The 15690-nt window shown below is 36.4% G+C and overlaps 1 protein-coding gene across 3 annotated transcripts in view; it reads left to right on the plus strand.

The window, feature by feature from the left end:
- The window catches only part of RFC1 (replication factor C subunit 1), a 103425-nt gene that overhangs the window by 32829 nt on the left and 54906 nt on the right, over window positions 1-15690 (plus strand). For all 3 annotated transcript variants that reach the window (XM_069068391.1, XM_069068394.1, XM_069068398.1), the window contains 2 exons: window positions 10112-10347; window positions 11401-11478. In XM_069068391.1, coding sequence (XP_068924492.1) covers window positions 10112-10347; window positions 11401-11478 — 314 coding nt within the window. The remainder of the gene's footprint in view (window positions 1-10111; window positions 10348-11400; window positions 11479-15690) is intronic.

Here is a 15690-nt window from a genome sequence, read left to right on the forward strand (position 1 = left end):
TAGGAGAGAACAGAGTTTGCCTTTGGCTTCTGACAATTTAGGCTTATTTGAAACCAAGAACAAACAAATACTCAAAATACTCCATCTCTCTATATCCTCCATGACATTTGTATTTAGGACATTTGTGGCACTATACATTAAGTGGTTAACCTGTATCTATATATAATCTGTAGGTAGCTAGATTAATGCAGTGATTCTTATTTCTTATGCTATACTTACACACTTTATTATAAAAACATTATGTACTTGCTTTTATCCCTAATTTTTTTCCAAGCCTTTGTAAGATTCAGAGCTAATAAAGCTCTAAGAAACCAATCCAGAAGGGACAGTAGGAGTTTAGGAGAGTAGTCTGTCTTATGTTTTGATGATTTATAAAGGAATATTTACAGGATATTATCAAGAGCTTTCTAAGGTTCTGTAAAACACTACATGTATATGTTTTATATCCACTTTAACAAATTCTCAAAACTTGAGTCATTTGTTGTTGAACTCATTTTGTTCAGTATTATTTATTTATGGATTTTCTATGTTGTTAAAATACAGAAGTCAGGGGAGAATACAAAAATCAGCAATGGAAAAACCCCTACTCATTTGTCCTTTTTTTTTCATAATAGGTATAAATAATCAAGTAGCAATAAAAGAACTTTATAAGTTTATTTTGTTTTTAAAAAAGAGTAAGAGAACCTTTTATTAAATGTTTGACTAAAGTTATTAAATAAGCTGAAATTCTGTACACAGCACATGAGGTTTCCATATTTATTTTATTTTTAAAAATACTTCTTTAATGGCAGCTTTACTAAAAATAAAGTGTTTATAAAGTTATATATGAGTTCATATGTGTTAAACTTTTGGAGTTTGGAGTGATTATCAGAAATTTAAATTCCAGACCCCTGAAGAAAAAGACCATGTTGCCTTTTGATAAGTACAACATAAATGTATTTGGAGAGAGACCCCATCTTTTTTAGGATGGTAATTATATCTATAATAAGATAGCTACAGCAAAATAGAGGTTCTGTGGATTCTATTTTGCTTATTTTCCTTTTACTATTGTCATAGTTTCTTTACCTTTTGGTTAAAAGAGAAAAATGCTTATTTGAAATATAAACATCTGAGGTTCTGTATACTTGAATGAGTTGAAAAAATAGCTTTTCTTTTACTAAATATTATATGTCAAGAAAGTGACTTGCTTAGTTTTATGTCAAAGATTAAATGTTTCACTTTAAATATCTTTAATTGGAAAAATTCTACTTACTCAGCTTATTTTAAAACTGCATGTCATTTTTTCTGACTTCTAATAATTCCTGGACCAACACTGGATCTACCCCTCACTATTGCCTCTTTTTTTTTTTTTTTAAAGCAATCGGGGTTAAGTAACTTGCTCAAGGTTACACGGCCAGTTATTTCTGGGTGTGGTGCTGAGTATCCAAGCCCGGATTTGATCCAGGTCATCCCGACACTGGAGCCAGTGCTCTTACTCGCTGAGCCACCTGGCCACCCCTAAGCAATTGGGGTTAAGTAACTTGCTCAAGGTTACACGGCCAGGTGTTTCTGGGTGGGTGCTAAGTGTCTGAGCCCGGGATTCGATCTCCAGGTCTTTCTCAACACTGGAGCCAGTGCTCTTACTCTCTGTGCTACCTGGCCGCCCCTCACTATTGCCTCTTGACTGGCCTGACTTAACTTGTCTGACTAAACTGGCCTCCCAGACTTCCCTGACCGTAAATACCACTGCTTGCTTCTGCCTGCTCTGAGGCAGGCCCCACAGAATATAGTACTACTACTTGCCAGGAGGACATCTTTGAACCACTCTGGGGTGGGGGAACCTGTGCCTTCTAGGGCCTTGGGGGTGGCCTTTTGACTGAGTCCAAGTTTTACAGAACAATCCTTTTATTAAGGGGATTTGTTCTGGGAAGTTTAGATTTAATCAAAAAGCCATACCCTTGAGGACATAGAGGGCCACATGTGGCCTGGAGGATGCAGTTTCCCTAACCCTGAACCATCTAATTACCTGTTTTCCTCAGTGAACCTTTTTGTGTCCACTAATATCCTGTCTGGACTCATTTCTAAGTAGTTAGCATCCTCCTACTTCCTTATGTTTTTCCTTCTCCAAGTGGTTATAAACCTTAGCTATTACTCAACAAACTGTGTTCCTGCTTTCTGCTCCTTCATTCCTATCCATCTCAACCTAACCCCCTTTCCCAAAGTCTTATCACAGATTTTTCTATCTCTTCTGTTATACCTGCTTCAACAACTGACAGACTCCCTCTCATCCTCAACCTTTTACTTTCTTGCTTCTTTCATTTTTGGATACTCATAGGCTGTCTTATGACAACATTGTTTCCCTAGGTCCCCTTTATAGTATTGACTATACTTTCCGTCTTATCTCCTGACTCATTATTCACAGTGGGAGAGTTGGAATGGTTCTTGCTCTCCATTGCCACTTCTGTACTCTTCCAGTACTACCATCAGTTACTCTGTAACTCTGCCTTTTTTGAGGTTTAGGCTATTCAGATTTATCACCCAATTCAGATCCTGATGACTATCTTTTCTAAAAATACAATTTAATTTTATTTTTATTTCTGAATTCTCTCCCTTCCTGTCCATCTTCTTCTCTTCAGAAAAAAAAACCACAACCTTTTACAAATATGTTTAGTCAGACAAAACATTCCCACATTAACCAAGTCTGTGGGTGTTATCTTTTGACCTCCAGGACACTCTCTTTGCTTACTCGGTGAATTGAGTGCTTGGCTCAGTCTTTGCTTCATCCCCAATTCCAGACCCTCACACTAAGTGATTTCAACATATCCTTTTATGTTTCCTCAATTACTCAAACTTCTTAGTTTCTTAATTTTTTTAGTACCTATGACCTATTTCTCCATTCCTCTTTAGCCTCATATGGAGATGGTCGTAATCTTGATCTGTATCAGCAATGCCATATTCACAATGCCTATAGAGATTACAAATATGCTGATATAATTATCCATCACAAAATACATCAGGTTTGCCATTTGGGGAAATAAACTAGAAAATTTATTAAGATACCAAAAGACTGAGTCCCAAAACCAGAAAGTGAAAGCCATCAGAGTAGTTATGATATTGACACAGGTAGATAAAGTAAAAAGCACCCACATTTTCAAGCCCTCTAAACAGAACAGGCTACCTCAGGCAAAGGTCCTCCTCTCCCCACTCACAGCAACCACCCAGCGCGCTCCCAGCAGCTCTGGCCTCTGGCAGTGCTCAGCAGGAGTCCCAACTCAAAAAAAAAAAAAAAGGCAACTGCCGCCAACTGCCAACCGCAGGACCGTTAGCTCGGCTTTTCACTTTCTCTTGCTCTGCTATGTCAGCACGTCCATGGGGCATGGGAGATCTTTAAACCCCATAACCCTTACATGATCCTATGTATCCTATACCTTTTCTTTGTTTTCACTGTGACCTAGTTCTTCCTCCCTGTAGTATTTTTCTAGACTACCACCCCTGACTACACTCCAGTTCCTTCCTGATTTTGACTCTTTAATGAACTAGTTCAATTCTGTACTATCCTTTGTTCATTTTTTGGAAATTTTATTTTCTGACCTTAAATACCAAATAAAGTAGAATATTTGTATAAACACTGCAGAATGCAGGAAGAGACTTGCATCTGAAACTGACTCCATTTTATGCCACTTTTTGTAAAAGTACATAATAAATTCTATGTTAATTTCAAAACTGCCTTTTGTTCCTTTCTGCTTCCTTCTTCTCTTTTGTTCTCTTTTTTTTGTTCATTGCTATTATTGATTTCCTCTGCTTTCTTCTACCCTTCCCCCTTCCAACCTCATTAAAAACTGAGAAAAAGAAAAAAAATATATGGCTCTTTCTACATCTTGAGTACATTACCTCTGTTACAAAAGGTCATCTTAGGTCCTCTTGAAACATGGTTGGTCATTGCATTGATCAGAATTTTAAAAGAATCTATAAAAGTGGTTTGTCTTTATAGTGTTTTATCATATAAATTGTTCTAGTTCTAATTTCACATTGCATCAGTTCATTCAGTCTTCTGAGGTTTTTACGAACCTATCTCTTTTGCTACTTCTTATAGCACAACAATATCTATACCATTTATATGCCAAAATTTGTTGTCATTTCCTAATTGATGGACACCTTTAATTTAGAGTTCTTTGCCACCAGACACCAAAAAAAGCTGCTATGAATACTTTAGTACACATGAGCCCCTTTTTCTTTCTTTGATCCCTCTGGGTTATTGCCCTAATAGTGCTATTACAGGGTCAAAAGGTAAACACAGTTTAGTGACTTTTGAGTTATAATTCTAAATTGCTTTTCAAAATGGCTATAACAATTTACAGCTCTTCCACTAGTTTATTAATGTACCTTTTTTTCTGACATCCTTTCTTACATTTGTCATTTTGTTTTTCTTTTTTGTTAGCTGTGCTAATTTGATATATATGAATTGGAACCTCATAGTTGCATTAATTTGAATTTCTCTGTTAATGATTTGGAAAATTTTTTTTATGTGACACTTTTTTTCCATATACTAGCTTGGATATCTTCCTTTGCGAACTATGTATTCATATCCTTTGACCATCTGTCATTTGGAGAATGGTTCCTTTTTTGGTTTTGATGGACTGGAAAATGACAATCTCCAGGAGCTCCTCGTTTTTGCATTCAAGAATTGACTGATGATCTTTATTTAGATGACTATGAGTGTTTGAAGAAGCCAGCAATGATGCTGATAAATTAACAGATAATATGCAAGTAATAGAGTTCACTTTAAAAAAATTTAAAGATACCTTTTGAGCTCTAGAAGTTGTGAAGCAAAAGGTTATGGATACTGATTCTAATGTCAGCAAATGCTCCAAGATATGGAGCATATACATGAAGATTTAAAGAAAGAAGACAGTTCAGTGTGTGCTGAAAAAGTAAAGTTTAATAACAGCATATTTATTAAGTCATCAGTGTAGGCTTATTTTTAGGTATGATATTCAGTAATTTTAAAAACTTTGCTTTCTGTAACTGCTCCATTATTTTGTAAAAACCTTAAATCAAAAATACATTTTCCTTATCCTTTGCTGTTATATTAATAAGTAGATTAGAAATCCTATTTTAAAAAATTGTTTCCATTGATATGGAACCAATTACTGTATTTTACATAATAATTATAACTGTGTACAGTGTGGAATAGGAACAATTTGAATAATGTAACTATTTAATGGGATTAATTATTTGCACAAATCGGGACCTAACTATGCTTTTTTCTCCCTTCCTTCTAGGGGTTGCCCCCTTGTATCATATAACTATAGTCAAGTAAAACAAATGTAACATTGATCTTACTCAGCAATATATTTCTTATTAGCCTGTCACCTCTGTCACGTGGTTGGCAGCATTCTTCATAAATCCTCTGAAATAGTGACTGATCTTTGGGTTGATTAGAGTGCCTCAGTCTTTCAAAATTGTTTATTTTTTCACAATATTGGTTTTATAGTATAGATTATTCTTCTAGTTCACCAAGCCCTTGTTCATATACAGGAAGGCTCCTGGCTATGTAGCTTTCTGTAGGCTAAATCCTATCCCTAGACTTTTTTGTCTCCTAGTGCCAATTCAGGTTGTAAAAGTGACTCACTATGATTTTCTATGATTTTTTTCCATGGATTTCCTTGTCAAAACTTGGTCTAATGCATTTTTTAGATCATTGTTTAATGGTTGTGGGGAAGAGTTTGGTTGTTCTACTTCCTTCTATTCTACTTTTTTGGTTGGTCCTGCCATAAATTTTAGAACATGACTGGTAATTTTTTCAGTCTTCACTTTCCCCTCTGGATCAGTACAGTTTTTATTTATGATTTCTTGAAATACAATGTTCAGACTTTTTTCCTTCGTTGTTTTTAGAGAGTTCAGTGATTCTTCAATTAACTTTTCTTTGCATGCTTTTCAGATCAGTTGTTGAAAATATCCTTTGTTTTCTTCTATTCCTTCAGTCTTTTGATTTTGTTCAAATATTTATTGCTGTCTCATGGAGTCACTTATTTCTATTTGGCCAAGTCTATTTTCAGTTAGTCTGTTACTTGAGTAAGGTTTGTCACCTCTTCTCAGCTATTCTTATAATTCTTTCCTTCATAATTCATTTCATTTTTGATCTCTTGTTTTTTTGTCTATTAATGGAATTCTTTGGAAAATCCATTTTTCCCCTTTGAGTCTCTGTAGTTGTTATAGAGCTATTCTTTCCTTTAGGAAGATCTCTAGATCTATGATAAATTTTGTTTTTGTTGACATTTCCTTTGATTTGCTCATTTCTTCAGTTTTAGTTTGTTGATTGGTTCCTTGACTCCTCACTCACACTTGCCACATATATCCAGTTTGTTTTCAAAACTTTTTATTTCTGTCTTTGCAACACCTCTTGTGTATGTATTTTTTTCCCCTCTGACCACACAGCCACGTCTATAGTATAAGTCTTCTTGACCTCTTGTCAGGACTGTTGCAATTGCCTCCTAATTGGCCTCTCTGCCTCAAAACTTTTCCTCACACTGATCTGTTCTCCATACAGTTTACCAAAGTAGCTGAGTATAGATCTCACTATATCATCCCTCTAAAAACTCCAAAGTAAACTCCAGAGGCTCCCTGTTACCACCAGGATCAAGTATGAATTCCTCTGTTGTGCTGATTAGAGTGCTTAAGTCTTTCAAAATTGTTTATTTTTTCACAATATTGGTTTTATAGTATTATAAAATACTATAAAAGAGCCTTTACGGCTCTTCATAATCTGCCTCCTTCCTGTTTAACCAGTCTTAAACTTTACTCTCCTCTATGAACTCTGTCATCCTGCTACACTGACCAGCTTGGTATTCCTCACGTAGGGTACTCTTCTCTCTCTGTTCCTTTCTGTAACTTCTGAAATGATTTCTCTTTTGATACCTGTTTTTAGCTTCCCTGTCTTCCTTCAAGACTACTTATGTCCTACCTTCTCCAAGAGACCTTTGTGGTTCTGCTACAGCCTTCTTTGCCTATAAAGTTACGTACCTTCTATATGTATCTTTTACATATTTATTTATAGCCTATCTCCTCTCTTAGAAAACTAGCTCTTTGAGGGTAGGGCCTATTTTTGCCTATCATTGTAACCATTATGCTAAGCACAATTTCTGACACTTAGCAAACAATTAATGCTAGTTTATTGATTGTTTGCAGTTTTTGGAGAGTTCTAAATCTATATTCCCATTAATGTGATAGAAATGAGTAATTTCAGATTTTTTTTTTTTTTGCTTTTTGGAGGGGGGAGGGCAGGGCAGTTGGGGTTAAGTGACTTGCCCAGTGTCACCTGGCTAGTAAGTGTTAAGTGTCCGAGGCCATATTTAAACTCATGTCCTCCTGACTCCAGGGCTAGTGCTCTGTTTACCATGCCACCTAGCCTCCCTAATTTCTTTTTTTCTTTTTCTTTTTTTTTTTTAATGCTTTATTAACTTCTGATTTACATCATTTGTTTCTGCCAGATTTTGAGTTGCAAATTTTCTCCCCATTTTTCCCCTACCCACCGCCCCAAAATAGCAGTCCCACAGGATATCCCCTCCTCCAATCTGCTGTCTCCCATATTTTCTCCCATACCCCTTTCGACTTTTCCAGTGGGTCTCTATGCCTAAATGGCTGTATATCTTATTTCCCAATTACATATAAGATGGTATTAATAATAGTATATATATATATATACACACACACACACACACACACATACACACACATATACATATATATTTGAATATTTGATTTTAAAACTTTCAATTCCAGATTCATTCCCTTCCTTCCTTGTCACCCACCCTTACTGGGAAGATAAGCAGTTCAGTATAGGTTGTACGTGTGTTAGCCTCCCTAATTTCAGAATTTTAATGTACTAATTTAAATAATATGAAATAGTATAAATAACTTAATTTTTAAGATATAGTATTAGAGGTCTTATTTCACTAGTTTTATTTAGTGGAGCCAGATAGGGCAATGTCTGTTTTACATTTTCTTTGTATTTTTAGTGCTTAGCAGAGTGTTTTGAATATAGTTAGCCTATAATAAATGCTTCTTGAATTAATTAAACATAATTGATTGCTATTCTTATAGTGGTAATGAATAATAAGTCTAGCTTTTGGTTATCATTAGAGTTCTGATATTTTCAAAGTTGAGCATGGATGCTAGCGAACATTGGAGAGAAGTAAGAAGAGGAGTTAAAGAGTAAATATTTATAAAGAAACTTGAATAGCCATACATATAAAGAGGGCTTATTGCCTTATGTAGCTTGAAAGTAGGTTCAAAGTGGGATAGTAGCAGAACTCTGCCCTGTTCAACATTTTTACCAGTGATTTGGAACCTTTTAGTGATTATACTTTCTTTTCTTTTTTTTTTGTCTTTTTGGAGGGGGAAGGCAGGGTAGTTGGGGTTAAGTGACTTGCCCAAGGTCACATGGCTAGTAAGTGTTAAGTGTCTGAGGCTAGATTTGAACTCAGGTCCTCCTGACTCCAGGTCCGGTGCTCTATTCACTGTGCCACCTAGCTGCCCCTATTATACTTTCCTTTAAATACTCATGTGATCACTTTAATATTGTTTGCTATAATTTTCCCAGGAAGAAAGGTCAAAGCAATGCATGTTTTTTTTCCCCTTTGTTTTAAAATGTTTTACTATGAAGTAGAAAATCATCAACAAACATGAACATTTCTGTATACTAAAAAGGCTAGAAAAAGGATGTAACCATGCATCTAAATGTTGCATTTTAAAAATGTTATTTATAAAGTTTAGCATGGTATTACCAACATTGCTCTGCTTCTCTGGGTCCTCTTCCAACCTTCCTTCTGCGCTCTCCTGTTTTTATGTTTCATTAGCACTTTTTCTTTCTTTGCTTCTTTTTTGTTGCTGTCCCTAATGCTGTCTAGTCATCAGCCAGTATGACTCTTCTTTCCCCTTTCATTCCCTCTAAATAAATGTCCTCCCTATAATAAATAAACATAGTCAAATAAAACAAATATGTGTTGTACTAGTCATTTCTGTATCTGTATGTCCCATTCTGCATGTACAGTTCATTACCTTTCCCCCATTTAGTGGAATATATACTTCATTGTCAGTCTTTTAGGTAGTGCATTGATCATAATTCTCAAGTCTTCCACAGTTATTTTTTTTTGTGGTCATTGTATAAAAAATTCTCTTGATCCTTCTCACTTTACTTTGTATGAGTTCATGTAAGCCTTCTCAGGTTTCTTTGAATCCATAACTTTCATTTCTCCTGGTATATTCCCTTACATTCTAATGCAGGGCACCAGGTATGGTGGAGAGAAAAGCCAGGAATACCTCTGACCCATGCTAGAACCTACTCAGTGCTCTAAGCAACTTTTAAAGATTCTAATTTGTGGAGAAGATGTAGATCTGTACTGGAGGTGGGAATTTCCTTACTCAGGAAATCCTATGTCAGTGAAACCACAGGTTCAGTCCCTGTCTCTTTCTGCAGTCATATACCATAATTGGTTCACTTTTTCCCCAGTTGATGGACAGTCACTTTGTTTCCAGTTTTTTGTTGTGGCAAAAAATAATTCTTTAAATATATTTTTAGTCACTAATTTTAAACTAAACATCCTACAAGGCTTCAAAAGATCTTAATTTTAGAGCTGATTGGTCTTTAGTGGTCATGTAGTTCAGCCCTTTTATTTGGCAGATTAAGAAACTGAGAAGGGAAATGACTTGTCCATGGTCACACAGATAGTCTAGCAGAGCTGAGTTCAAAACCGAATTCCTTGATTTCAAATTCAGGATTCTTTCCATTGTTTCACAGACACAGATATCATTATATACCTAAAGCATTAGAGTTTTGAATTGTCTAGGAGATTGAGAATCACTTCCTTAGCTATATTTTTCTCATGGCATAAACCTACATGTTACTGGTTGCCATAAGAAAGCATAACATGGCTAGAAGTGTATAAAATTGATGTTGGTAAATAAATGTGAGAAGATATCTAAATTTTTGGTATACTTAAGAAGAATGAACTAGGTATTCAAAGCATGAATTTTTTGAGAACTTTATATACCTTGCAGAGTCTGTATTTTATATAACAAAAATTTGTTTAAATTTTTGCACCAAAAATAATTGAGTATCTTCCATTTTAAGATGAAGAAGATGAATTTATGTATAAGAAGATGTCCCTTAAACCAAAAGAAAATGGAATATCTTCACGTAGTCATATTGGAGCATCAAATGGGAAGAAAAATATTGGAAAACAAAATCAACTTAAGAATAAGCCTTTGTCACCAATAAAACTTATACCTACGTCAGTGCTTGATTACTTTGGAACTGGAAGTATTCAAAGATCAGAAAAGAAGCTAGTTGCAAGCAAAAGAAGAGAGGTGAGTATTTACTATTTTCTAAGTCTCGACTTTTCAAGATATTTACCTAATGGTTCTTATTAAAAAGAGAACACAGAATATTAAGTAGGCAAATTAATTTTTTGTTATGTGGTAATTGTTTCTTTGACTGTAGATTAAAAAAGGATTGAGATAAATTAGCATGCTATAAATTCTTAGGTACAAATAAAGGCTCATTTAAATTATGAGGAAAAGGAAATTAAGATAAAATTTACCAGCAATATCTTTTCCAACTGACCTCTTTAGAAATAGGGTCAATTCTTGGTTTTCCATTTTGAGAATAATCTATGGTAAATTTTCAGTTTCTGGCTGGTTTTCTTTTTAGTACTGCTGGGCTGCTTCTTACCATCGGTTGATGCATATTCATATGATGCAAACTTGCATTATTATTAGCCTAACCCAGACAAAATGGAAAAGTAAGTTTGCTGCCCAAGGATCATAAATATATACCTTCTAAGGTTGTCATGCAAGAATGTGGAATGCCATTCGTGTTTGCAGAATTTTTTTTCCACTTGGGGCTATGACCATCTAAATTTTCCCATTTCTGAAACACACCAGGATATAACCATTGTAATGACACTAAGTTGCCCATAGTGATATGTGCTCTAAAATATTAGACTGATCATTTTGTTAGAATCTATAGATTTGAGACAGATTCAAGTGACCTTTCTATAGGATACCTTTCTGTTAGGTATCTTAGTGTAGCTCACATTTACATAGTGCTTTAAGGTTACAAAGTGCTTTCTTAGAAACCATTCCATGAAGTTTGATTTATCTGAGATCCTAAAGCCTTGACAGAGGCATAACTTGTGTCCAGAGTGTCTAGTTTATAGGAATGAAAATGCAGTAAGGCCATGCAATAACCAAGTAATAATGATCATGATTTTCAGGTCTACTGTTTTCCATAATATCTTATGAGTCATGGCCTTATTATTTCAGCTATCATACTATAGAATGATTGTTTTATGGGTTGTGGTTGATGATATAGCCTAAGGACTGGATTATTATTAATGCTTGATTATGTTTAAAATATAGCCTTCACAAAATACAAATGATTCCAGATTAACTGATGAAGCTATTGCTGAGCAACTACAAATTGAAGAGAATTCAGAGGTATTGCCATTTTATTAAATCATTACTATATCTTGATGCAGATATATGAACTAGATATTTAGATAGTAGATATTTAGCTAGATAGTTAAAGTGAAGTCTGAACTGGTTAATAACAATATTCCACAGTTGTGATTAATGAACTGATGTCTACTTGGCAGAGGTGGCTCTCATGGTGTGTGGCCTTTGTCTTTCGCCCTGTTTCATTAAACATTTTTACCAGTGAATTGGAGTAAGATGAAGAAGAGGAGACTGACTGGATGCATATGTTGAAAAGATTTGGACGTTTTGGTGGACTGCAGGCTTAAAAGAAGTCAGCAGATGATAGAGCAGTTAAAAAAAGCCATTGTGACCTTAGGCTAGATAAATATTCATTCACTTATTCAGCAGGTATTTACTAAGCGCTTACTATGTATAAGGCTCTGTGCTGTATGTTAATGTTACAAAAATAAGCAACAGTTTCTTTCTTCAAGGTAGGAGGAGCAATAACATGTACACGTGTTAGGGACAGACGGATTCAAGAATAGTTAAATGACTGCACTCAAGAGTACTGATTAATCACTCATTTTTAGGTTCTGCCAGCATAGTAGGGATTCTTTTCAGATATAGTCTGGAATATTTGCTGCTGAGGTCCAACTTTCTAGAGTCTATGTTGTCTAAAGTCCATTGTCCAGATAAAGGTGGCAGTATTCTTATTAAACCATGACAGTTCAGTTAGACTATAACTAGTATTATGTTTACTTCTTAGCACGGTGTTTTAAGAAGGACATTGAAGAATTGAAGCAATTCTAGAAGTGGGTTACCATGATGGTGGAGAACTTTCAGTTAAAGGAACCAGCAATGTTTTAGTTTAGTGAAGACCATTTAGGGACAAACTTGATGTAATTGGGATATAAAGAATATAAAGAGTTGTCATGGTTAGTAGGGATTAACTTTTTTTTAAGCACCTTATGGGGAAGGTTGGAGCATTAAGTTAAGGCAGATTTTCTTTATTTTTTTTAAATGCTTTATTAACTTCTGATTTACATCATTCGTTTCCGCCAGATTTTGAGTTACAAATTTTCTCCCCGTTTTTCCCCTACCCACCGCCCCAAAATAGCAGTCCCACAGGATATCCCCTTCTCCAATCAGCTCTCTCCCACATTTTCTCCCATACCCCTTTCGACTTTTCTAGTGGATCTCTATGCCCCAGTGCCTGTATATCTTATTTCCCAATTACATGTAAAATAGTATTAATAATAGTATATATATATATATATATATATATATATATATATATATATATATACATTTGAGTATTTGATTTTAAAACTTTGAATTCCAGATTCATTCCCTTCCTCCCTTGTCCCCCACCCTTACTGGGAAGATAAATAGTTCAGTATAGGTTGTACATGTGTGGCTAATGCAAAACCATAACATAGTAGATATGTTGTAAGAGACTGACTATGTTTCCCTCCCTCCTATCCCACCTCCCACTTGTTCTATTCTCTACTTTGATCCCATCCCTGTTCAAAAGGGAGTGCTTCCAACTTCCCTTCCCCCCTGCCTGCCCTCCCTTCCATCATCCCTCCTCTCATCCCCTTCCCCCCTATTCTCCTGTAGGGTGAGATACCCTATTTAGTGTGTATTTCATTCCCTTCTCAAGCCAAATTCAATGGGAATAAGGTTGACCCATTCCCTTTTGCCTTCCTATTCTTCCCCTCCATTGTAACTCTTTTCCCTTGCCTCTTCTGTATGAGATAGGTTACCCCAATTTGGCTCTCCCCATCTCCTCTCATGATATTCCTCTCTCTCAACTCTTAATTTCACCTTTTAAGTATCATCCCTTCCTGTTAAATTGGTCCTATGCCTTCTATCTATGTATACCGGTAAACATATATACACACATTCACATATGTATTCATATGCCCATATACCCTTGTATATAGACATATATATATTTCTATTCCCTTCAACTACTGAGAAAAGTTTCATCAGTTACAATTATCATTTTTCTATGTAGGAATGTTAATAGTTCAACTTTGATAAGTTCCTTATGATTTCTTTTCCCTGTTTACCTTCTCATGCTTCTCTTGCTTCTTGTATCTGAATGTCAGATTTTCTATTCAGCTCTGGTTTTTTCAGCAGGAATGCTTGGATGTCCTCTCTTCCACTGAATGACCATATTTTGCCCTCTGATTCTAAAACATGAGGGCAGTTTTCTTTGAGAACTTCCTGGAGGATGATTTCTAGGTTCTTACTTTGATCATGGCTTTCAAGTAGTCCAATAATTTTTAAATTATCTCTCCTGGATCTATTTTCCAGGTCAGTGGTTTTTTCCATGAGATATTTCACATTGCCTTCTATTCTTTCATTTGTTTGGATCTGTTTAACAGCATCTTGATATCTCATAAAGTCATTAGCTTCTATTTGCTCCAGTCTAATTCTGAAGCCATGGTTCTCCTCATTGAGCTTTTGAGATTCTTTTTCCATCTGGCAAATTCGACTTTTTAAGGCATTCTTCTCATTGTCTTTTTGAGCCTCTTTTGCCATTTGAGTTAGTCTATTTTTTAAGTTATGATTTTCCTCAGTCAGGCTGTTGACTCTCATTTCGTAATTTTCTTGCATTGTTCTCATTTCTCTTCCCAGTTTTTCCTCCACTTCTCTTATCTGCTTCTTCAGGTCCTCTATGACCTGTAACCAGCTTGTATTTTCCTTAGAAGCTTTTGGTGCAGGAGTTCTGACTTCACTGTCTTCCTCCTATTCCCTGCTTTGCTCCTTTTTGTCCCCAAAATAGGAGTCTAATGTTGGAATCTTCTGTCTGCTTTGTTTCCTTTGCCTGGTCATGTCGCCCCTCAGTCACTTGACCCCTGGGCTTTTTGCCACAGTAGGACTTTGCCACCAGACAGGAGAGCTTTCATCCCAAATGCTGGGGTTTTCTCACCTGCTGGAGGTATTAGATGGGTGCCCTCTCTGAGGTCTCCACATGCTCTGGCAAGCTGGACATATACCCCAGGACCTCCACCCTAGGCTGCAATCCAGATCCAAGAAGGTTAAAGCAAGAGTGATTACCCCTCAGACTGGTTGCTTGGTCCCCCTACACTCTGCAGGCCAGGAAGCTGAAGCTTCCACATGGTGCTGGCTGGCTGTGCTGGAGTCTCAGCTGCTTCTCGCCCTGGGGGCAAAAGCCATGCACTCCCACTTACTGGGTCCCAAAGTCCAGACTGCAGTGACTTCTCACTTTGTCCATGGAATCTATGTGTTGATAAATCTGGAAATGGTCACAGCTGCTGCTGATCTGGAGTCCCTCTAGCTGGCAGCTGTTCAGGCCCGCCCTGGGTCTAAAGCCTCAGTGTGGGGCTGGGCTCGGTTCCCAGAGCTCTGCTCTGGTTGATTCCTGCTGTCCTGCCGGGCTGTCCTCAGTGGGAGGTTAGCTTCTCTGTGTCGTTTTGTGGGTTCTGCAGCTCCAAAGTTTGTTCAGAGTCCCCTTTTTACATGGATTGGGGAAGGTGGAAGCTGGAGCAGCGGAGAGGTCCTGCTTCTACTCTGTCATCTTGACTCCCCAGATTTTCTTTTAGTAAAAAAAAAGCCAAATGAATGGCTTCCATTAGAAATTGGTTCATATACTCCATGCGTAGAGAGTACAAAATATATAGTAAATTTGCAAATGATAATGAGAAGTTTAGCGCCAGTGGGTAGGAAGAGAACCAGTCTCATGAAAACTCAGGGAAGAGAGACAGTATTCAGAAGGAGGGAGTGGTAGTCATTGTGAAATACTACAGGGAAGTCAAGATGGGTAAGGACTGAGAAAAGGCCAATCAATGACGCAACAAAGAAATCACTTCAGTGAGTGGTGGGGTTAGAAAATAGGTTGCAAGGTGTTAAAAGTGAGTGGGAGGTGTGAAAATTGATCCAGTGGATGTAGAGAGCTTTTTAGAGGAATTTAGCTTTGAGAGTGAGGATGAATGCATCTCTCTATCGCTCTATTTTTCTATCTCTCATGGTAAGTTGAGGTTATTGTTGTATCGACTGAAAATATTTTTGTAGATGGGGAAAGTTGGGCAAAGTATCAGGGAATGATACAATGTGTAAAGAGATTGAAAATGAAGGAGATGGGCCACAGGGATGGGGAATCTCCTCAAGGCCACATATGGCCTTCCAGGTCCTCAAGTATAGCTTTTTTTTTACTAAGTCCAGGTTTTACAGAATAAATCCTTTTATTGAGGGGATTTATTC

This window comes from Petaurus breviceps, unplaced genomic scaffold (genome assembly GCF_028583685.1).
Source record: "Petaurus breviceps papuanus isolate PSGF00001 unplaced genomic scaffold, PetGlider_PUasm1.0 140, whole genome shotgun sequence".
Lineage (NCBI taxonomy): Eukaryota > Metazoa > Chordata > Mammalia > Diprotodontia > Petauridae > Petaurus > Petaurus breviceps.